At 37.5% G+C, this 25519-nt stretch overlaps 2 protein-coding genes across 2 annotated transcripts; one reads left to right on the forward strand and one right to left on the reverse strand.

The window, feature by feature from the left end:
• Positions 1 to 6006: 6006 nt before the first annotated feature.
• On the forward strand, positions 6007 to 12148 carry LOC131933309 (cyclin-L1). Its single transcript, XM_059290093.1, has 8 exons — positions 6007 to 6257; positions 7228 to 7302; positions 7451 to 7560; positions 9889 to 10009; positions 10114 to 10383; positions 10469 to 10589; positions 10706 to 10898; positions 10982 to 12148. The coding sequence occupies exons 1-8, from the start codon at positions 6045 to 6047 to the stop codon at positions 11415 to 11417; spliced, it is 1539 nt and encodes a 512-aa protein (XP_059146076.1). The 5' UTR covers positions 6007 to 6044; the 3' UTR covers positions 11418 to 12148.
• A 1555-nt stretch (positions 12149 to 13703) lies between these two features.
• On the reverse strand, positions 13704 to 24805 carry LOC131933300 (D-glucuronyl C5-epimerase B). Its single transcript, XM_059290082.1, has 10 exons — positions 24776 to 24805; positions 23093 to 23339; positions 22170 to 22341; positions 18937 to 19052; positions 17435 to 17558; positions 17014 to 17271; positions 16354 to 16496; positions 15663 to 15854; positions 14858 to 14995; positions 13704 to 14021 (listed from the first exon to the last, which is right to left on the reverse strand). The coding sequence occupies exons 1-10, from the start codon at positions 24784 to 24786 to the stop codon at positions 13737 to 13739; spliced, it is 1686 nt and encodes a 561-aa protein (XP_059146065.1). The 5' UTR covers positions 24787 to 24805; the 3' UTR covers positions 13704 to 13736.
• Positions 24806 to 25519: the final 714 nt, after the last annotated feature.

Here is a 25519-nt window from a genome sequence, read left to right on the forward strand (position 1 = left end):
ATTTCTATTTGTATGGAAATGTATTGATGTTTGCTGTTAAATAGGTTAGTCTTGTGTTTAAATACAAAGCATGCGTTTTTTTTTAAAATTCTGCCCTTTAAACAATTTAATTGACTGACAATAAACATCAGTTCTATAATTAAAAATTATTATTATGAGATGCAATTTTTATACATTAAGATACTCCCTATTTTTATAGAGCTACCACTACATATCTAATGTTTATTTAAATATTAGTTTGAGTTCATTCTTATTGTTTGTGTTATTGTTTGTTTCCTATTTTCATTTAATATTTTCATGTTTTTTTCCTTTAATTAGTGATTTAATCACAAATGACGTCCCGTTTTTGACCTCTCTTCACCTTAACCCCCCCCCCCCCCCCCACCCCCATTTTTGCCGTCACGAAATAGTCGTAATGTCGAAAATTACCTTTTTGCCCTGTCTATTAAAAAGTCAAGCCATAATTCTAATGAAAAATATTTTTAGCATTTTTGTATTAGGCGAAATACACAACGTTTCACGTTTCTTACCCCTCCCACTTCCCGCGTAAAACGTCGTCTCAAAACCAGTTACTCCACCCCTTAAGTGTGCGATGTCATTTATGGTAGATGTCAAGTCCTATATACATTTTGAATAACCTTTGTTGTCAAAATGTTGATACCAAATACCCAAAATGAGTTATATGGGGTTGCCCATAAACGATGTCACATATGCAATGCTAATGTGACGTCAACTTACGCAGGGTGGTCGGGGGGGGGGGATGCGTGACGTCTATTTTGGAATCTTCTATAAAGTTGTGCTCAGTGAAAAATGGGGAACATAAAGCGTTCGTTTTCATGCATACATTTGTTCATAACTATTGCATGCATGTTGTACTAAGCGGTGTTAAACAACCTCAGCACATCATCCCCGCCAAAAAGGGCCTGCCACTAAATGCCTACCGACGAAAATAGGCCGCACTATATTGACTCCAAATGAAATAACTTCTGACAACAAGGCTCAAACCAAGTAGCTCCCGTCAACAATATTCGACAAGTATTGACTAGCAGGTAAAATGGGACAAATCGAAAATTGAAAGTTTGTCGCCTCTGGGGGGGTGACACCATTAAGTGCCGCACCGGGTGACACTCGACCTCGCTACGCCACTGAGCTAATGTAAAGCCACAGCTCAGTATAGGCTTGAATTTAACATAAAATAATGTTAGCAGTGGACAGCCTCTAAGACTGTGCATTAGGAGTACGGCCGTCGGCAAAACGCCAGAGTCCGACGATACCTGTACATCAATTTTGTCTTTTATGAAGTGCTGAGCACCTTTAAGACCTGAGCTTGGCCCCTGTTGACACCACCACTAGCGCCGCTTATGTCCACATATTAATCACACGTTTTGCGTGGAGCTTAATGGACAGACGTTTATAGGTGGGACCGGGAGCCTAAATGCATTTACCGAAGCCGCTGTATCACGGGCATTTTAGAGCCGAACGTCTCAGGGCAGCAGGTTGCAGAAATTAAAAGCACGTGAATTTGTATAGTAGAGGGAGAACATCATGCCACTGTAATAAATTAAACACCAAAATAATTCACCGAACTAAAGTTATTTAGATCTATTCTTCAGGCTAAACGTCGTTAAAGTCTCATCGCCATAGTGATTTAGGGCCTGTTTTGATTTTCTTTTAATTACGCGGTATCTTTCTTAAACATTAGCCTAATGACAAATGACGTCACGCGCGCCGCGAACTTTGTGACGTTGTGCTTAGTGGGGGATGAAACGGCGTGGTTGAGAAAAATGACGTATTTCTTTTTTTTTTTTTAACAGACGAATAAGTGATAGATTCTAATTTTCCTACGAACTATACGTTGATCTAGTTTTTTTTTTCTAGAGTGGGATATCACTATATTGTGATGGGCGATTTATATATAATCTCAATATATTCTGATCTACTACTATTCATACGGCAACTATTATACTCGTGAGGAGGACGGGAATCACTCTTATGTTCCGCAGACACTAATTAACAATGTCAACAACTTAGTTTATGAAATAACATGAACTTAATTAACACACACTTATAGATCATTTTCACAATATCAAATAATACATCCGTCTTCTACTATATCTAACCCCCAACTAACTTCACTGCTGCGTCTTACGTCATCGGTACATTGTCGCGCCATGCTCACGTCACACTCACGCCACACATATTTTATTGAACACGCGCACAATACTCTCGCACCAAATCGTCTACCGTCAAGTTCGTACCGTCCTTAGTAACCTCTACTCGTCTAGTCTAATTCTATATATCTACGCTATGACACATATAGTGGGTGTTTTTTTTTTTTTTTTGGTAATAATGGATGGTGGGGAGGGGTAAACATTGACTACTGAAGAAATCAAAAACTGATGACAGCAGAAGGCAAAGAAAAACAAAAACCATGTGGTATTCAAATGTAACTAATTAAAATTTGAACCTATTTTAAAAAACACAATAATCTTAATTCAGAAAAAGTGTAGGCCTAAGACTAATGTCTACAGACAAAATAAACAACTAGACTTAATTAAATGGATCGCCCATAAATGACGTCATACTTTTCCCGACAATTTCCCTCTCACCCAATAGTTACTAAAAGCAAGATGATGATTTAATATCATATCGCAGTTCTACTATGCCCGAACCCTTAATCACAATTTCTAACGAAAACGAATATATTCTTCATCATTTTTGAAAAAAATATTTTACACCGTCCCATATTTTGAGTCCAACGTCATTTATGAGGAATATGGACGACCTAATAATTGACAAGTTAAGGGGTCATCCATAAATGACGTCACGCTTTTTTAATACGATTTTTACCTCCCCCCCCTCCCCTCCGTCACACGTCGTCACAAAAAGTCAGACCCCCCCCCCCCTAAAATGACTTCACATATCAGCCTACAACCCCCCCCCCCCACCCCTCTCAAAATTGCAGTTGATTTTTTTTTAAAACATCGATATTTTTCCAAAATCTTGTCTGAAATATGTCAAAATATAGTATTTTAATCAATTCCTATTATAATTTATTAAAACTGTTTTTTTAAAAAGCTAAATAATGTCTAAAATTCGTTTTCTAACTTTTCTTATCTATAAAGCAAAAGTGTGACGTAGCACCATCTGAACCCCCCCCCCCCCCCCCTCCCCGTCATCACACATCGTCACAAAATTACCGACCCCCCCCCCCTCCCCCCTACGATTGTGACGTCATTTATGGACGACCCCTAATCAGTACAAAAGGGTTTAGTAAATGTTGGACCTCCCAAAATTTTTTGAGATCTTGGATGTACATACATACATAGCCTTCATTTCACTTGAAAATGAAATTAAAGATAAGAAGACGGCCCTCTGTCTTACTTATATTAAACAAGACAGGTATGTATATTAAACAACAAAGTCAACACAATATACATACGCATAGACATTTTTATCCAGGGAAACTACTCTAAATTTTATTTGGAAAGATGGCCGCTGTTTTTTTTTCTACTAATATTTATCTCAAACACCTAGTTTAAAGTTAGTTTCATGTTATTTAAATTGTTTTGGTCACTGTTTGTTATTTTAAATCAATTATCTGTGATATTTTGTAAAATTTGACTTAAATAAACTTATTTAAACAAATATATTCATCAGCTACCTCTCCCGCACATTACTATTGCAGCCGAATTGATTACGCTAAAACGATAGATTACCATATAATCTATGGCCAAGTATTGATAAAACAAAATAAACGCAATTTTTTTTGGGTCGACTCGCGAAATCGATTTCGAGCAAAACGAACGCATTAGGCCTACATAGAAAATAAATAATTTGGGGCATATTCAGTTTTTTTTCACTGTTGGGAGTGCTAGGGTCTAGGACAAGCCAAATTTCTTAGCAGGCCTAACTTTGATTGGGCGACAGAGTTACTGGACCTGAAAAGCGCAGCAATACGTTTATGGAGCCCGGATATTAGAATATATAGTTCGCCTGATACAATGTTAAGCTAAAAGATATCTATACATTTAACATAGTATATTTAACATATAATATTTCACATACATTGTGAAATATAAATATATTTTAAAAATTAGAGTTATTTAATAGTTAACCAAAACGATTTACTCGCGAATGAATATATTGATGACGTAATTATTCCCATAGTTCCCAAAATCTGGTTTCTTTCGATGTTTTCATATGGTTATTTTATGTATCGATACCAATAGTCTTCGTAGAATGAAAAAAAAACAACAACCCATAGGTTTATCACTACTAGATCTATTAATTACAAATTGTATGTAGGCCTACATTTAAATGAATAGGGTTTTCAAAACAATAATACTAAATTATAATCAACATAACACTGTTTCATCCTTTAAACGTTTTAAAATTAAATGTGGTTGTAATTGATTATGTCATATTAAAATTCACCTAAACAGACTCATATTTTGCCTAAAACTACACGTTTTATCTATTCGTAGATTGCGTCGGTAGACCTAGATCTATGCTTTCAGTGGCGTTGGTAAGGGGGGAGGGGCTTTACTTACGTTAACGCTACAGCGATTGAATAGCGTAGGTGTGTATATATGTGGGGTGGGGTGCAGCCCATACCGAGTGAATGTTTAATGTGTTCAATGGAGTGTTTAGAATACGACGCAACTTACATTTTGCTTCTCTTACAAATACTTGTGACATTAAATTTAAAGAGGGGGTGGAAAGTGGTCTGCCATTGTGTACTATGGATGGAGTGAAGGAGATTTGTTATTCATCTGGCGCTTAGGGTGGATTATTAACGTTACTACAGTTTTCCTATAACCAGTGTTTCAATTTATATAACCAAAACCCGGCACCCAGGACAAACCAGCACCATTGCTATATCATTGCACTTCAATGGAACTCGTCCATTTCAAGATAAAATGACTGGAAAAGCCATACGCTTTTCGAACACAGTTGAGTACACTTTCAACCAAGTGATAATATTAATAAGTAGGTCTTGCGTATTGTAAACTTATATAGGCCTACACACATCTGTTTTTAAAATTAGCTTCATAACCTAACTTTGACTGTAGCTTATTTCATCCCAGCTTTTTAATATGGCAACCCTTAAATTAAAAATATTCTTGTCTTACAAAAAGTATGTTTTAAAAAATAAAAAATAAAACGATTTAAATAACAAACTTTTAAAAATGCACTATGAAATGCACAACTATTTAAATATAAAAAAGAAAAGTGTGGGTCGTTCTATGAATCAGTGTTTCTTTCAGACATTTTTTTGGGGGAGGGGCACTTCAAACTTTCGGGGAGCGGGGGGTGGTAGGGGGGGGGGGGCGGGCATACTGGCTGAAGTATATATTTTGTTTTTACATTATATTTTGTTTGAGGGGGGGGGGGGGGGCAGGATGTTTAGTGTGTGTTGGATGGGAGATAAAGAAACCGATATGAATGCCCTTATAATATATTTATGAGCGACCCATGCTTTTTAAAATTAATATTTCAATAATGGTGCATTATTATTGAAAGTCATTTTATTTTCTACTTTTTTGTGCATAATTAAACGTGTTTTACAAATTAAAAATTATTGTTTCCTCTACAGAGGAATCAAGTTAAGAAAAAGCTTGTAAAATAGACTAGATTTACTTTTAAAACTATGACAAAGATATCAACGTCAAATAGGCCTAAATTCGTTGAAAATTGTAACTTTTCAACAAACATTTGTATGCAGATTTTTATCACATCAAAAGATTCATATTAAATATAATTTATATTCCTACAGGCGCCACTAGAAATGCTGCGAAAATGTGTTTTTTTTATATTTCTTGTCCTAATAATCAGATTGTCTAGATATCACATAAGCTATTTTTTTCGCAAGGGTTTAATTATTATAGTTATTTTAGGTTACTCAACTTTGGTTTGCTGGGCGAGTAAAATGGCATCGAGCAATGTAAATGCTTTCCGTATCGATACCCAATTGGGTATGTTTTTTCCGGTTTGTTCCGATTTCATTCACAAGGACAGCGCTGTCCACCATCTTTTCTTCCATGATGGCTGAGGTTTCTACTGTAGTATCTTCGACAATGAAACGCGATTTTAGTAGGGTTGTGTTAACATTAGATAATGTATTAATTCCTGATGATAAATTATCAGAAACACCATCAATGCTAGATGGTCTGGAGAAAGAGGTTGAAACAGATCTTAGAATATTAGGATGTGAACTTATTCAAACAGCCGGAATTCTTCTAAAATTGCCACAGGTTTGTCATTGTCTAGTCTACCTACCGACTTAACATTGTCTAGAAATCTATGAGCTAGCTAATAATTAGATCTAGAACTAGTCTAGATGTAGATATATAGACTAGATCTAGATTCTACATATTAGAATCTAGAAGTTTAGATTTACACCTATTCATTTAAATACATTTAACCACGTTTGGTACTCAGTTTCACGGGGAGGGGGGGGGGATCCTAGACATTTAGACAACCAGTTGTAATAAAACTCAATCCAAGCTTGGTGTTCTAGAGGTCTAGGATATAGAGTATAGATTTCTAAATCTAAGCATAAGATCTAGAGCAGTGGTTCTTAACCACTCCCGTTTCATATGCACATCCCCGAACCCCCGTTACAGACTTAGAAGTACCCCTAGGGTTTGCTCAAACACAAACTCAGAACCAATGATGACGGATTTAAAATCATGATCTTTTATACCAGTGTCAGATATTAGAATGTTCATAAAAAGGGCGTTACACACATGGCCTGTAGATGTCATTGCTGACCCCAACCCTAGTCATACCCTGAACATACAGACTCTTCCGAAAATAGGTGTTAAGGTTGGTAGTCATGATATTGTACTCCACTGGTTTTACTGTTAGAAATTAGGGTTAGTATTGACATTAGCAAGCCATGTGTGTATTTTTAACTACCACTAAACTAACACCCCTTTTTAAAGATTCTATTATCTGACACTGGTTAAAAATATCCTTCAAATAGTGTAGTAGCAGCCTAAAGATGGAAATGAGCATAAAGCAGATAAATATAAGAATCATTTTTTAAGTAGGCATATCTTGATATATGTAGGTGTAAAAGTATTTTCTCTATTTTGTATGTCCTAAGCTAATTTTTTTTAAAGTCATGTTAAAATACCTAGTGTTAGGTTCCATATAGGCAATTTATAGGCCTATAAAAAATAAAATTGATTACGACTTTCAATTTATATTTTTCCCTAGGTGGCAATGGCAACTGCTCAAGTAGTGTTCCAGAGATTCTACTATTCAAAGTCCTTTATAAAACATAATATGGAGGTAAGCCTGTTTGGTTTAAATTTTTCTTTATATAGACATTCTTTTATTTCAATCTCATACACTGGTTTCAACTTGTAGACACAGTTGAAGGGTTTCATTAAAGGTGTTTAAGTTTCTGATTTAATGCACAATTACTGACTGTTGGCAGGTTGTGGCTATGGCAAGCATAATGCTGGCCTCCAAGATTGAAGAATGTCCTAGAAGAAATCGTGATGTTATTAATGTGTTCCATCACATTAAGCAAGTACGGAATAAACGGTAAGAATTAAAGCTTTACCTAAGTTATTTTAAACTTTTTTTTCCAATTTTTGTTACTTGTACTATCAATATATATGCTTATTGTTGAATGTTATGCATAAAACAATTAAAATATTTGTCTAATAATTTTTTTGCACTAAATAGCAATGAATGATTTTCATTTTTTTACAGTAAGATCATTTTCAGTTTTGGAAAATTAATTTGCTTAATTAAATAATTGTTCTAAAGTAGATCTTAGTTTTAACACATTTCTTTTTCTTCCTCCCAATCTAACTGGATGTGCTACAGATTAAATCTGAGTGTTGTGTGGCCTTGGGTTGGAGAAGTGGAAAGCTGGAGATAGACAAACACAATCTTGTACACTCTAGTGTATCAGTCCGTCTGTCTCCTCCACCTCCTTGCTCAACCAGCAAAGGCTTGACTGGTTCCAACATAACATCTTGGGTACTAATGGTTTGTATGAAATAAAAAAAAAGACCAAAAAATGTAAATGTTATAAAAAGGAAAAAAAAAAGGTTTCAGTGGCTGATATTGTGGTAATTAATTTGAGAGCTTTGCAGCCTCCTTAGCTGAGGTGTCAAGTACAATTTGTTTTAAATCATACTTTACATCATTTATATATTAGCACCATGGCTTATATTTTGTGCATAAAATGTTTGTCATAAAAATGTTCATGTACTCAGCTTAAAACTTAATTTAATGCTTATAAGATTAGCCTAGCTTGTGTTCACTGTATAGATATAATTAAGAGCAAAAGTAATTCCTTTATGTTCATTAAAAGTTGTATCCTAAAGATACATTCTTTAACCTCAGATCTACCAACATATTCACCCCATTTTTCCTCTATGTGCTCCAAGGACTGACAGACACAATCAAGTTGAGGAATTTGGAGCTGCAGGAGCTTGACCCTTTAAAGCTGTGATTGATATATCTGTTGTTCATGTGTGTTTTGTTGGTTAACCATTATATCTGTAAGCTTAGATGTTTTGCAGTTTAGGTTAAGTTATATTGTGGCCACAATTGTCATTTGGATACATCAAACCAAAGAGCTGTCAAATTTCACCAATTGCTGAAAATACGCTAAAAGCCTACCATGGATTAGCTAGTTATAGTAATTTTTCTTCCAGTTGATTTTCTCTCTATTCTTTGTGTAATAGCTAAAGCTACATTTTTACCCAAAGTACCAGTTGAAAGAAAATGTAGTTGGCCTAAAACACAATCATTCTGAATCCAGTCTTACTTTTGGTCCCCACAAACTCCTTGTATCAGTTACCCAATGCTCACACAATTTTAAGTGACACAGGATGTCTAAAAAACTAAGGTACATAGGACTGTTGGATGTAACCCAGTTTCATGTGTGGTATAATGAAATTTTTTAATGTCACATAAACTATTAGGATTCTTACTCATTTTACCTTCATATAAGGAGAGGATTGTAAATGTTTTGTTCTGGGGAAATCGTATCTCTAAGTTTGCATTTTCTGGATGCTACATTAATTTTTGTCACACTGCAGTTGCTGTTTCTAGGGAAATAAGGTGATGAATAATGGATACATTTAGCTTGGTGCTAGTGTGGTCACTATGAGCATTTTCTGAAGATTAAAATAAGGATTTAAGTTTTTAAGCAAGCATTTGCTTTAAATTTTGGTCACATTATGTTACAACATACGGTGGTAATTTTTGAAACTGGTGTGTTTTAATGAGCTTAGTGTGCATTAAAAATTAATAATTTTGGTGCTATTTTTTCAGGTAATTGATCAATTACTACAGTTTGTCGACTGATCAACTTTTCCAACTTTTTATTTGGAACGATCAAGCCGTGTTGATAAATACTATCAAGATAACATGTGGGATGTATTTTTATGTGAACAGAATGTCTGGTTAACTGAGCAAAGTTCTAATTTTACAAGGGTTCTTTTGATTTCCATAGGAAACAACTCTGCTTGCAATGTTCAGCAAACACATTGATTAAAAATGTTTTTCTATACTGTTATTGTAATTAATACTTGACAAAAAAAGCAATACTCTCAAATTTTTTACCCGATCAGTCATTTGCTACTAACTTTTTTTTACTAATAAAGCTGTAGCACATTCAGTTACGTTGTTTGATAATGTACATCAGTTTAAATTGTAATCAGCCATCTTGGATGCATTATTAAACAACAAGGTTCCCACCATTGTAGCTTTCTATGCAACCCTTTGGAGATAATTTACACTTTATTCCTCAGGAAATAATCCACACATTCTTTGACTCAACAGGGATTTGAACAGATATCTACTTAATGTACTTATTAGGACATGTATTTGTAAATGTAATTGGTGTTTCAGGAATATACACCCACTTGTTTTGGATCAACATTATATCAACCTCAAAAATCAGGTCATAAAAGCGGAGAGGAGAGTTCTAAAAGAGCTGGGATTTGCTGTTCATGTGAAACACCCTCATAAGGTAGCTCACATTTTTATTGAATACTTTAATCAGTTATTAATTATTTATTATGATAACTCATTTAAGTTCTTGTGATTAATATACATTGCCACCCTGACTTTCAGATTATTGTTATGTACCTGGAGGTACTTGGCAGTACAGGGAACAAAAAGTTGGTTCAGTGTGCTTGGAATTTCATGAATGACAGTCTACGTTCTGATGTGTTCATGCGGTTCCACCCAGAATCTATAGCCTGTGCTTGTATCTACTTGGCTGCTCGACAATGCCAGATTCCTCTGCCTAATAGCCCACCTTGGTTTTGGCTGTTTGCTGTTGATGAAGAAGAAATTCAGCTTATTTGCATGTCTATCTTGAGACTGTATGCTAGGCCCAAGGTGCGTATAAATTCTACTTTCTGGTTGAAAACTATTAACTATTTTTTAGATTTTTGTGGTTTTAATTTTTTTTTGTGTATTTCAGCCCAACCTGGAACAGTTGGAAAAAACAGTTGAAGAGCTCAAACGCAAACAACAAGCAGCTAAGTCTAAAGCCAAAGGTCTTGTGTCCGATGTTGATACTCCTAACTCCACATCCAGACAAAGTACGTTTTTTCTTATTTTCCTGAAGTTCCTAATTAGGTGTACAATGCTATTTTATACTACTGAAGACCTGTCTTGTCTTTGTTTAAATAAAGAACTGTTGTCAAATCTTTTATAGACTCTCCTAAAGTGTTCAGCCCCACACCAACATCTTTACTGCAATCCATGAAAAAGGAAAAAGAGAAGCTGGAAACCAAGCAAGTAGATAATGGAGAAGTTGGTAGTGACAGGTCAGACAATGATCGTAGATCAGGGAAGAAACGAAGCCATGAGCACAGTGATGATAGTGAGAGGAGCTTATCCAAGTCTAAGTAAGTTAATTCACCCTTTTGTGTTACACATTTTGATGTTAGTTTTAGCACATTGCCAACAATTTCTTGAAATTTTATTTCAGTTCTTCGAGTATTTCTAGTCAGCACAGCCCAAGGTCTGAATCACCGTCAGCTAAAAAACACAGACGCTCCCCAAGCAGTAAAAAAGTTAAGAAGCAGGAAAGTTTTGGACGTGGGGATAAACACAAAAGAAAGTACAGATCTAGGTCGCACTCTTACAGCAGATCACCAATACGAGCTCCAAAACTTTCTAAAAAGTCTCGTAGAGCTGATTTCAAAGATTCAAGGGACCAATACAAAGAAAAAGATTATTATAGGGAAAAAGATTATAAAGATCGTGATTATTACAGAGAAAAGGACAGGGATTATTACAAAGAGATGAAAGAAAGGAGATCGTACAGTCCAGAAAAAGATCACCGTAGTAGGTCTAGAAAGCATCGTAGCAATGGTCACAGAGAGAGTCCTATCAGAGAGAAACTTGATAAACACAGAAGGTAACCCTAGTTTGTCATAGGTTACTACAGGGAACACCTGCAATCATTCCATTTGGCTGTGATTCTCAGAGAGCAATGGTTCTACAGAATGACAATTCTTGTTATGTACAAACACTGAGCTTGTTCCTCGATTGTCTACTTAACATTAACATTACACTGTTTACAACTTCAGTATGCAAACATGAAATGGTCCACGTTGGCGGTTCACAGCAGCTGCCATATGTGGTGGTAGCTGCCCTCACTTTCAGGAATAAAGATTATGTATATATTTGTATTTATGTGCCTTGATTGTTAAGATGACTACTCTTAGTGCTGTTTCTGACATTGCCTCTAGTAATACATTTTTTTATCTAAAGTGTAACACTATGAAAATTTCATTATCCTGTGTAGTGTAGAGGTTAATTTCAGTTTTTATATAAACTGGACACTTCAGGCAACATATATCTAGCTAGTTCTTAATTTTAAACATTTCCAGAAATAAGATTTTTTAATTGAAAATTTCTTGTAGTTTTACAAAGCACTAATACTAATTGCAGCTAATGTAGTGCTCTTTAATCTGCTACAAATTTACTTACAAAATACTAAGGGATATTTTCTTGTAACTGCTCAGTGACAACTTACTGATAAATTTATGTACATGTCTTTTTTTTAATCATGGTGGTATCAGCAACAAATGTGTACAGTTTTTGACATGTGTAAATAAGTTTATAAATAATAAAAATGTTTTTAAAAATCTTTCAGTTTTACACATTCTTTGTTTTAATTTATTAAATGTGGGACTTGTGTAAATGAACAAATACACGTTAGTTTCACATACCTGAGGGTTGGAAGATCTTCCAAGCACATCTTGTAAAATTATTGAAGCAGCTGTGGATGATTCTGACTGATTAATTGAAAGTTTTTTTGTGCATGAGAAGCTAATCATTGAAACAAAATGGAGAACATGTAGTTCTCATAATTTTTGAAGCTGTTTTAAGTTGTACTAATGCATTGAAGTATTTGAAGAAAATGCATTTATGAAAGTTTCACTGTATTTCCCTAAACTAAAGATGTAGTGTAAATAATGCTTAGCACTTAAAAAGGAGTTATGAACTTCTATACATTTTCAAATGTATTGTGGTCTTAACACGTAACGCGTCTAATGTTTATACTTATGCAAATTCTAAACATCCTCACTGTTGAAGAAAAAGTTCAGCTGTTGTAGGCATACTGTCATGCGCAATTGTAATGCTAACATTTGAAAACTGTCTATATTAATATGCACAATTTTAGACAAGTTTGTCAAACAGATGGTGCCCTATTTGGTTTAGTTACCAAATGTTTTCTCTTCAGCCTGACAAGGTTAGCGAGGGTGGTGTGGGCAACTTCAGGCATAATGGGCACAACATCCCACTTCTTGTTTTAAGTTATATTGCAGCAATAAGCGACTGTTGATCCCCCTAATCAGGTTGTCTTGTTTGGTGTGTTCATCACTAGGCCTAGCCACTTTGCTTTCCCTAACGTAAATCAGGCTGGGTGAACTCTGACGATGTGCACTCGTGACTCGGGTTAGTAGCGCTTGACGCCGTCTTTATTGTTGGGGCGGTGGCGATGATTTGAGGGGTGGTAGACGATATGAAAATTGTCTTATCAGACGACTTTCCTAATGATAGTCTGAATAATGTAATTAGATTCTACCCCGGTGAGACAAATCAGTTGTTTTTCCAAACTTTTAAGAATTTATTGATTCTAATAAATCTAACCCGATGTACAATTGCTCTGTTGAAGAATGTACAAAATTGCACCCTTCAGACATACAAAATATAAACCATAGAGCATACATACAAACCACGCTAAATCACAGAAAAACAAACATTTTTTTTTTACATATGCAATGACTGCCATTAGTACACACATACCTACAATACAAGGCTTACTTGGCAAATCAAAGAAAAAATTGACCTGGCTAAACAAATAGGAACTTGATGTGTTATTGTGACTTTGTATGGTTGACCGATTGATTACTACAAGCGGTCAACCATACAATGTCACACACAAGGGGAAGGAAGAAATCAGACAATGGTGGATAGGGGGAAAGCTGTTAAGAGTAAATCAGAAATCTTTTACACATATATATATATATATATATATATATATATATATATATATATATATATATATATATATATATATATATATATATATATATATATATATATATATATATATATATGAAAAGACTAGCTAGAGACGCAGCAAGGGCCCCCACTTAAAAATAAATATATTTCGCTACTAAACACCTATGCCATGACACAGATAAACAATTCTCTAATTAAATAATTAGTTAGTTGTGTTTGGATTTGGTCCCATACAAATAATCAATCCACCGGCTGGCCGCCTGGTGGAATATGGCGTCCCCGTCAATGATGGCCATCTCCTGGATCAGGGCGATGTGGGTGAGGTGGTAGTCCCAGCGCGCGCGGTTCGGCTGCTCGTGGTTGATCACGTGACGCAGGTCGTACAGCGTGCCCGTCCCCGAGTCGTACATCCCCAGCATAATCTTTAGGGACCGGAGGCCGGAGGACCAAAGCCGCTCAGCCAGTCGTTGGCCCTCCCCGTCTGCTGTTTTCTGAAACAGGAAGTTAGCTTCTAATTAGCTTCCAATTCTCTTATGATTCTCTTCTAATAAGCTTATTAACCGTCAATAGATACCGTGGCGTAGCGAGGTCGGGCGTGCGTCACCGGTGCGTCACTTAATGGTGTCACCCTCCCAGAGGCGTAGCGACCCTTCCCGGGTACAAACTTTCAATTTTCGATTTGCACCCCCCCCCCCCCCCTCAAACTTTCGATTTGCACCCCCCCCCCCCTCAAACTTTCGATTTGCACCTCTTAAAAGACTATTTAACACTCGAATTAATTACTTAATTAAGTGGAATTAAATTATCATTTTTCTCTATATATTTTGCTATTTTTTTGCCTTGGTGTCACCCCCCTAAATGGTGTCACCCGGTGCGGTCCGCACCCACAGCCCCCCTCGCTACGCCACTGAATAGATATATTAGTTTCTCAAATAGTTTATAAAAAATAAAGTTTTATTTTGTTTCTAAACGTTTCTTTATAAATATAACCCCTAGCACTTCCATCTCACCCCACCCCATTAAAGTTTCAAGTGCCCCCCTCCCCCCCCCCCGGAGAAAAAGTAAAACCCATGGGGTCGTTGAGTCGCATGAAGGAGAAAAGTCCCACAAAAAATACTGTGGCGTTATAATAGGCCCTGTCATTGAGAGCTTCTTATACCATACCATGAATTCTCATGGAGAAAGTGAAACCGCACACGGGGACGACATAAATTCTCATTATAGAGAAAGTGAAATGATACAATGGCGTCATTTTACTCCATCATGTAGATAGTGAAACCATACCATGACGTCATATAGCCCCATCATGTAGATAATGAAACCATACCATGACGTCATACAGCCCCATCATGGAGAAGATAAAACCGTTGAGGACGAAGGTGCTGGTCGGTGTGGTGGGATACTCCTCGTACCAATCCAGCTGTCCCAAAAATCTGGCTCGAACTCCTCCTTCTTCAGATCCAAGCTGGCAACACAGAAATACACATGGTAGATTTAGAGAAACAAAACAGCACATCCAAGTTACCAACACAGAAACACATGGTAGATTTAGATAAACAAAAAAAAAAATAAATAAAAAAATAATTTCATCTAAAAATATACACCTCACAACCCCCCCCCCCCCTCCCCCAGAAAAGAATGTGGAAAAAGCATCGTTTTCATCGTAAATTGAATGACTTATCAGTTATTCAAAATACTCAATAAAACATTTTTTTCCTCTAAATTTTGCAGTTGATGACATTCCCCCCCCCCCCCCCCCCCCCACACACACACACCGGATGATAAAGATTTTTTAATAGTAAATATGTTTATCTATAGTCTGTTATTAATACAAGCGGATTAACTATTATTAATCATTAATTGAACTAGCAAAAAACATATTTCTTCTATTAATTTTGCAATTTTAAAAAAAAATCCTTGGCCCCTTGGACACAGCCCGTCCACCCCTTCTCTTTTGGCTTACAGATATAATTTAGAAATTATTTTTTTCTACTCCAATTGTGCCCGACTCTTGGGCTGCAGGGTCCACACATAGCCGACATATTGTTTGTATGTTTTATATGTGGTGTTCTGGTGTACTGAGTATGTAGAAGTGTAGTGTTGTATGTATGTAAGATATGGTGTGGTGTTACCTCGTATAGATGGAGGCCTTTTACCGCAACATCGACGTAGTGCCGCTGTCCAGTGAGATTATAGGCACGGATTAGAGTGGACATGGCCTGACCTTGACCCATAGCTGAGTACCAGCCGGGCTTGAGCTCAATGTCGCCCGTCCTCATGCCGATACTTGTGGGCCACCCACCGGCACTGTCCTGGTTGCTGACCTGAAAGTGTGGGGGTGGGGTGTGTGAGATGGTGGGAGGAGGTAGGGTAAGAGGGTGAGTACAGGAGAGACGAGAGGGTGGGGGGAGGTAGGGTAGGAGGATGAGTACAGGAGAGATGAGAGGGTGGAGAGGGTGGAAGAAGATAAGGTGAGGGTGTGGATTAGAGGGTGGGGATGAGAGGTGTTGAGAATGACGGTAAGTCGGTGGTTACGACGGGGGGGGGGGGGGGGGGGGGGGGGGGAAGGGAGAGGTAGAGGGTGGGTATGAGAAGGTGGGGATTAATGAGATCAGAACGTGGGAGGCGATGATAAAGAAATATTTAGTGATGAGATAATTCCGATAAGAGGAATATATATATATATATATATATATATATATATATATATATATATATATATATATATATATATATACAATATGTCTACCCTATGACACAATTTGTGCCCTAGAGACGCCGTTAGTGCCAAAGATACACAAATAGAGGTAATGAAATGCTGACCAGCCAGTTCGCTGCGTCTATCAAATGGTCAAAGTGGGCTGATGACGAGAGGGTGACGTTGTCCAGGTAACCTGACCCGTGGAGCGTGACCTCAACTATCTCGTGGAAAACCGTTGGGGCGTTGTATCTCACGTGGTCCAGTCCTAGCCAATGACATACAATTCAGTTCAATTTTTTCTTAAATTTAAATAACATTTTATTTAATATGAATTAACGTATTCAACTCAGTTCAAGGGGATCATCCATAAATGTCGTTACACTTTTTTTAAAATGATTTTTACCTCCCCTCTGCTATCCGCCACACTTTAGCCTACAACCCTAATCAAAATTGCAAAATTTTTCTTAAAATACGATATTTTTCCAAAATGTTGTCTGAACTCTGTCAACATAGAGTATTTTAATCAATTCCTATTACAATTTATTAAAAGGCTAAAATGCGTTATCTAACATTGCTTTTTAATAATGCCAAAGTGTGACGTCAAACCACCTGAACCCCCCCCCCCCTCCCTCATCACACACCGTCACACAATTACGGACCCACCCCTCCCCCACCAGAGTGGCGTCATTTATTGACGACCCCAATAGAAATGTTTTCTCAGCGTTAGATTATGAACACTTAAAGCAATCACGAACAAAAATAAAATACAATCAGGCATATACCTTTATACCAATCGACATCCAAGTCCCTGGCCAGATGGTGCCAGCGCCCCAGGTGGCGGCGCCCCATGCCGTAGACCACATGGTTACTCTCTATGTACATGTACTTCTCCTCTTGGCTAAAGTGGACGTAACCATCTTTTCCTTCTTTTGTTCTAATTTTCACGGTTACTCCCCCTGGACCGTTCATGTAAATATCGAAACACAAAGTCTGCTGCGTTGTTTCCAAGTTGAGTGTTGGACCAGGGGAGGTTAGCGATTCTAATTCAAAAGAAAAAAAAAACATACATAAAATGCATTTTTAAATTAGATCTATATGCATTAAGCATAAACATTTACAATACAGGTTTCCAAGTTTCCAAAGTTTATTTCAACATTTATCTGCATTTTTTGAGTTAATTAATAAAAAAAAAATCTTGTTTACCAGGGGAGTTAAACGATAAAACTTTTCTACTGTTGCTGCCGACTTTGACTTCTGCTATTGAGATGGTGGAGTCTCCATCAGGGACTATCCAGTTGTAGGGGTCAAGGTTACCACTGGATACAACCTGGTGTAGAACAAGGAGAAATTTTAGTTCAATAAAACATTTTGGAGGTAATTTCGCACAAAGTTAATACTATTTAATTAAAAGTCGTGATAATTAATGATACCCATCTAAAATTAAAAAAACAAAATTTTTGATGTTATGTAATAAAAAATGTTAAAAAATTAAAAAGATAAAAAAAACGTAGCTGTGATTGTAATGCTCTAGGTTTACATACTGTCCAGACCCGGCCTTCTATATGAGCCTGATCAGCTCTAATAAGTACCGGGCTCATTTTATTGGAAACTATAATGCATGTGTGGTGTGGTAAGACCGGGAATCTTCCCCTCATTAATTAAGGCTGATAACGAGATTCGACAGCATAACTGTTGAATTGCTCTCAGTTTCATTTTGTTATTTAATCATTATGTTACATATATCATTATGTTATCTACATCATTATGTTATCTACATCATTCTGTTATCTACATCATTATGTTATCTACATCATTATGTTATCTACAATCTACATCATTAAGTGATATACATCATTATGTTATCTACATCATTATGTTATCTACATCATTATGTTATCTACATCATTATGTTATCTACATCATTATGCTATCTACATCATTAAGTGATATACATCATTATGTTATCTACATCATTATGTTATCTACATCATTATGTTATCTACATCATTATGTTATCTACATCATTATGCTATCTACATCATTATGTTATCTACATCATTATGTTATCTACATCATTATGCTATCTACATCATTAAGTAATATACATCATTATGTTATCTACATCATTATGTTATCTACATCATTATGTTATCTACATCATTATGTTATCTACATCATTATGTCATCTACATCATTAAGTGATATACATCATTATGTTATCTACATCATTATGTTATCTACATCATTATGTTATCTACATCATTATGTTATCTACATCATTATGTTATCTACATCATTATGTTATCTACATCATTATGTTATCTACATCATTCTGTTATCTACATCATTATGTTATCTACATCATTAAGTGATATACATCATTATGTTATCTACATCATTATGTTATCTACATCATTCTGTTATCTACATCATTATGTTATCTACATCATTATGTTATCTACATCATTATGCTATCTACATCATTAAGTGATATACATCATTATGTTATCTACATCATTATGTTATCTACATCATTATGTTATCTACATCATTATGTTATCTACATCATTATGCTATCTACATCATTAAGTAATATACATCATTATGTTATCTACATCATTATGTTATCTACATCATTATGTTATCTACAACATTATGTTATCTACATCATTATGTGATCTACATCATTATGAAAAAACAATTACCGTTGGTTTTGGATTGCCGCTGAGGATCCCTTTGGCATGGTGGCTAAGACCGTACTGGGCTACCGAGATGGCATAATAGTAGCCTTCTGGATCCCATTGGCTTGCCAAGGGCACTCCTGATGAGAAACATAAATCATTCGTTAATGCTCTACTGTATCTATTATATCATATATAAGTTTTGTGCTGACATCTCACATACTCATGGTAGACAAGTAGAAATCCCCCCTCCCCCTAAGCCTTATAAAAAATACAAAATGTTTTAAAGAAATAGGAAATAAATTGGGTATTTAATTTTAATTTTAAAATCAAATACAAAATTTAGGAAGAATCTTTTTTTCCTTCAGTTTTAATGGAATTATTGTTCGCCTCTGGTTGAATTGTTATACCATTACCTTTATCAAATATTTAATTTAATGAAATATGAAATCCAACATCATTTAAGTATTCATATTATATATATATATATATATATATATATATACTAGCCGTCCCGGCCAGGCCCTGCTCTGGCTTCTGTGAAAAACCTTTCTGTTAAAGACCATTACCTGTGTGTTTAGTAATCATCATAAACCCGGCATTGCCCACCCAAACCACAACCAACCAAAACCAAAACAACAAAACGCAAACATAACGCTAACACAATTACAAATACAAACGAAAACAAAAACTTAACAACAAACACAACCACACCCACAAACACCAATACATACACAAATAAAAAACAAACAAAAAAGCAAACGAAAACAAAAACCTAACAACAAACCCAACCACAAACACCAATACCAACAAAAAAAAATCAACGAAAAAAGCAAACGAAAACAAACCAAATCCAAACGCAAAACCAACCAAAAACACAAATACAAACCCAAACAAAAAAAACACAAACAAAAACGAAAAAAGAAAGAACAAAAACGAACCAAATTAAAACGCAACCACTAACGCAAACCCACCTAAACACAAAGAAAACACTAACGCGAACATAAACGCCCGGGGCGGAATCACCTGTTTTAGCTTAATGAACGACTATAGTACCCCAACTTATTCACAGTCTTTTGCACTCACTTAAACGAACGCGCCTGTTTCAATTTAATAAACAATTTTAATACTCCAAGCTTATCCGTAAAATACCTACATTTGCACTTGATTAATCCCCGCTAATTATGTAATTATTTTTTTTCCCAACACCAAAACAAAGTAATTAAAAAGTAAATTATTTTCACGGAATGCAATGGTTTTATAAAGTTATAAAGGGAAGTAATTGTGTTTTTCCTAATTTATCAAAGGGAAGTAAGTGCTATAGGACTAAATAAAGACATAATTAGAATTTTTGTAAAAGATGATATTTTTTTTAAAACTTGTGTTTAATGAACATGCCGACAATTATTACTATAATTTGAAAAATGAAAATTATTTCCCAACACTTTCAATAGTAATTTTTTAGCTCATAAATTTAGACAAATGCGCACGATAATTTTCTAACTTTTAAATTCGTACACTTCCAACGACATACAGATTACATTCAGAACTGAGCTTTATATATTAGATATATATATATATATATATATATATATATATATGGCTACAGGACATTACCCCCCTGGATATTTCCCCCCCGGACATTTCCCCCCCCCCCCGTATTTACCCCCCGGAGCAATTACCCCCCTGTCAATTACCCCCTGTCAATTACCCCCCCCCCCCCCCCCCCCCCCCGGGGAATTACCCCCCCCCCCCCCCCCCCTCTCAAGTTAAAATCCTAACTCTAACTAGAATTTTATACCTATATACTACTTTAATCCAAACCTCAAGAAAAAGACCAAAACCTAAGCATCCACCTTAGCCTAAAACTTCACACAAAACCAAAACCAAAGCTAGACACAACCCTAACACTAGCTCTATCCCTAACCCTAGCCCTAGCCCTAACCCTAATCTTAACCCTAACCCTAGCCCTAGCCCTAATCCTAATCCTAACTCTAGACCTAGCCCTAGCCCTAGCCCTAACCCTAACCCTAGCCCTAAAATCTAACCCTAACCCTAACCCTAACCCTAACCCTAACCCTAACCCTAACCCTAACCCTAACCCTAACCCTAACCCTAGCTCTATCCCTAACCCTAACCCTAGCCCTAGCCCTAGCCCTAGCCCTAGCCCTAGCCCTAGCCCTAGCCCTAGCCCTAGCCCTAGCCCTAGCCCTAGCCCTAGCCCTAGCCCTAGCCCTAGCCCTAGCCCTAGCCCTAGCCCTAGCCCTAGCCCTAGCCCTAGCCCTAGCCCTAGCCCTAGCCCTAGCCCTAGCCCTAGCCCTAGCCCTAGCCCTAGCCCTAGCCCTAGCCCTAGCCCTAGCCCTAGCCCTAGCCCTAGCCCTAGCCCTAGCCCTAGCCCTAGCCCTAGCCCTAGCCCTAGCCCTAGCCCTAGCCCTAGCCTTAGCCCTAGCCCTAGCCCTAGCCCTAGCCCTAGCCCTAGCCCCAGCCCCAGCCCCAGCCCCAGCCCTAGCCCTAGCCCTAGCCCTAGCCCTAGCCCTAGCCCTAACCCTAATCCTAATCCTAATCCTAATCCTAACCCTAACCCTAACCCTAACCCTAGCCCTAACCCTAGCTCTATCCCTAACCCTAGCCCTAACCCTAGCCCTAAACCCTAACCCTAAACCTAACCCTAAACAAAACCCTAGCCCTAGCCATAGCCATAGCCGTAACACTAACCCTAACCCTAACCCTAACCCTAACCCTAACCCTAACCCTAACCCTAACCCTAACCCTAACCCTAACCCTAACCCTAACCCTAACCCTAGCCCTAGCCCTAAACCTAACCCTAAACCTAGCCCTAACCCTAACTCTAACCCTGTCCGGGGGGAGGGGGGGGGGGGTAATGTCCTACTGGGCGGGGGGTAATTAACAGGGGGGTAATTACTCTGGGGGGGGGTAATGTCGGGGGGGGAAATATCCGGGGGGTAATTGACAGGGGGGAAATACCCTGTTCCCATATATATATATATATATATATATATATATATATATATATATATATATATATATATATATATATATATATATATATATATATATATATATATATTATATATATATATATATATATATATATATATATATATATATATATATATATATATATATATATATATGTGTGTGTGTGTGTGTGTGAATGTGTGTATATACATAGATTTTATAGTCATCTAATTTGTGTAGAATGGAGAGCAGGTTATGACATTACTAAGCCAACCTACCATCACAAGCAGAGACACATTTGATTTTGTCCCTCCCCTCCACGTTGTACTTCTCAAAGTTGAGGAACACTCCCCCGGGGTGGTACTGCGGCTGAGGGGGGTAGATCTTGCCGTAAGAGTACTGGAACTCGTAGATCCGTTGGTTGTCCTTGTTCCGGAGACCGCCGTACACCTGTGGGGTAGGGGCATGAGATACTTGAGAGCCGCCCTGTTGTGATTGCACCTTCTGCAATAACATGACTGTCGTAGAATACCCGCTCCCCCACCTCTCCGGAAATTTTAAATCCGACCCCCGGAAGTCTTAAACGGCCTTACTAGAACGGGTGTCACCCGGTGCGGTTAATGATTTTCGTTTTGGTGTCATCACGCTTGCCTACTATTTCATTTTTAAACAGGATAAAACGTTGCTTTAATCGTAATTTTAAGATTTTTCGAAGTGGTGTCTTACCCTAAAAGGTATCCCCCAACACGGGCTAAATCTCCCCTCCCCCGACTTGTGACGCTCTAACTCCGGCCCCCTTCCCCCGGAGATAAATGTCTGAAAGAAACCCTGGCCTGAGGGGTGTTAGAACACCCCCTTCCCAAATGAAAGATATTTCTCTTAATGTTACAGCTATTGTCGACGATGTGCTCTTGTCGTTTTGTTTATAATTTCAAATACTAGAATGTCATTAACTCCACAATTTTACGTCCTTATCAACATTATGTTTTATTATTTTCATTATCATTATTATCATTATCATTATTATCATTATTATTATTATCATTATCTTTGTAAGAAGTTCTGGACGACACCACGTTCTGAGAGAAAAAACCAGGTAACCTTGACCTACATAGAGCATATGGTGTAGAGCACCCGATCGCGTCAAACCACCAGGAATCAGAATTGGAAACCCCCCCCCCCCCCCAACAAACCAACTTACATCAAAAAATTTATTGATGAAGGACACGGGCATGTAAACTTCCGGCCCGTCCCTGCGGCACTCGATGATCTCGGCATTGTTGATGGAACAGTTGATGACGCTCATGTCCTGCACGGGAGGGTAGGGCTGGGGGACGTTGTCCACGTCAGCCAACTCCGGGCAGGGGGGGCAGGTGGACACCTGCTCCTGCATGAAGCTCAGATGACTGGACATTGACAGCTGCTGGGGTGGGGCGGCCTCGTACGACCTACGGGCAGAGTGCAAAACATTTCATCACGGGACGGCGTGCTGGTCATGACATTATTTTAAATAATACGAACAGAGGTTTTAAAATTATAAGTTTGTTGAGTCAAAACAACGTAACGATCTAATATTCTAAGGGCCCTCGATATTTTATGATCTGAAAAGTATAACTGCTAAAGCAGACTCAACGAACCCAGTTTTCTTTATACATGCCGAGGATATTTTTCTATCATCATTTTTAAGATTATTCCGTTATATTTTTGCAGTTTTTTTTACTAAGTAGACAGGTTGAATTTTTAAGCCCCAGACCACGTAATATCTATGTCTAATTTTACTTTTTGTTCTTTCAATAAAAAGTTCTTTTAAAACCAATTAGCAAATACTCCACTCCACTCACACACGAACAATAGTTTGATCAACTTTTCAATGTCAATTAAAGCCAAACACCCCTTCATAAGTTGATTTATTTGTAGCGGCACAATTCAATTGGATGAAGAGACACCCTTTTAGATATTGACGTACGGTATACACAGTAGGTATTCCTCATATACCAAAAAAATCGAAACTGACGACTTAAAAGGCTGTTGAAGAGTGACAAGTAATCGATGGTTGATTGACACACTATAGTGAATCAGTTTGGTATTTGTAGGCTGACCTATTGAAATTCCTTTTGGTCATGTTTTAATCTGTATTAAATAACCCAAAATATCCAAATCACTATGTTTATAGCTTTTGTTGAAAAACGATAAGACTAAACTGTCTGAATAAAGTATTAGATATTTTTCCGTTTCGTTATAAAATCCCAAATTCATAGAAACACGAAGAAACTGCAGCAACAAACACTCCCCCCCCCCTCCCACGCTTGGCTACAAGGCTGATTTAGGAGCTATTGTAGAAGTGTAGTGAAGAGCACAGACTTTTTGTCTTACAAGACAATACATTTTGTAGTATAATATTAAGGTTTTGCTTACAGAGTAAATCCGCAGCTAACAATATGCAGAAAACACATTACTACCACCATACTGAAGACCAGCTGTGTATACTTATGAAATGTACACGATTATAGTAAAAATTAAAATATTAACATTATATGTGTGTGTGTGTGTCCAGAGGCGTAGCGACCCTTCCCGGCGCCCGGGGACTTATGTCCCCCCCTTCTCCCCCATCGCTACGCCTCTGTGTGTGTCTATATGTCTGTTTCTATCTGTGTGTGTGTGTCTATGAGTGTGTGTGTGTGTATGTAGGGATTGTGGTCAGGAACTTAAAAATTAAGCTAGTCTTCTTAGTAAAACACTTCAAAAATATAACGAGATAATCATGCTAAAATGACGTCAGTATAAATTCTCTTCCCACTACTCGGAAACTTGGTGCAGCCCCTTCCCCTTCGTGTTGAAGGGAGGTACATTACCCCCATAGGACCAGGACATCTTGTACACTCACCTGTAGCCCATGACAGTTCTCCCATAGGACCAGGACATCTTGTACACTCACCTGTAGCCCATGACAGTTCTCCCATAGGACCAGGACATCTTGTACACTCACCTGTAGCCCATGACAGTTCTCCCATAGGACCAGGACATCTTGTACACTCACCTGTAGCCCATGACAGTTCTCCCATAGGACCAGGACATCTTGTACACTCACATGTAGCCCATGACAGTTCTCCCATAGGACCAGGACCAGGACATCTTGTACACTCACCTGTAGCCCATGACAGTTCTCCCATAGGACCAGGACCAGAACATCTTGTACACTCACCTGTAGCCCATGACAGTTCTCCCATAGGACCAGGACATCTTGTACACTCACCTGTAGCCCATGACAGTTCTCCCATAGGACCAGGACCAGGACACCATGCTGAACAAGAATCCACCTATCACGAGCGAGACACCGAGCCGCAACAGCCAATCCAGTTTTCGCACACTTCGTCTGACCGACATGAGGAAAGGTCGGACAAATATCTGAGGAGTATTTAGTTAACATAGGTCGGACAAATATCTGAGGAGTATTTAGTTAACATAGGTCGGACAAATATCTGAGGAGTATTTAGTTAACATAGGTCGGACAAATATCTGAGGAGTATTTAGTTAACATAGGTCGGACAAATATCTGAGGAGTATTTAGTTAACATAGGTCGGACAAATATCTGAGGAGTATTTAGTTAACATAGGTCGGACAAATATC

This window comes from Physella acuta, unplaced genomic scaffold, assembly GCF_028476545.2.
Source record: "Physella acuta isolate Inbredline_101_S28 unplaced genomic scaffold, ASM2847654v3 ptg000106l, whole genome shotgun sequence".
Classification (NCBI taxonomy): domain Eukaryota; kingdom Metazoa; phylum Mollusca; class Gastropoda; family Physidae; genus Physella; species Physella acuta.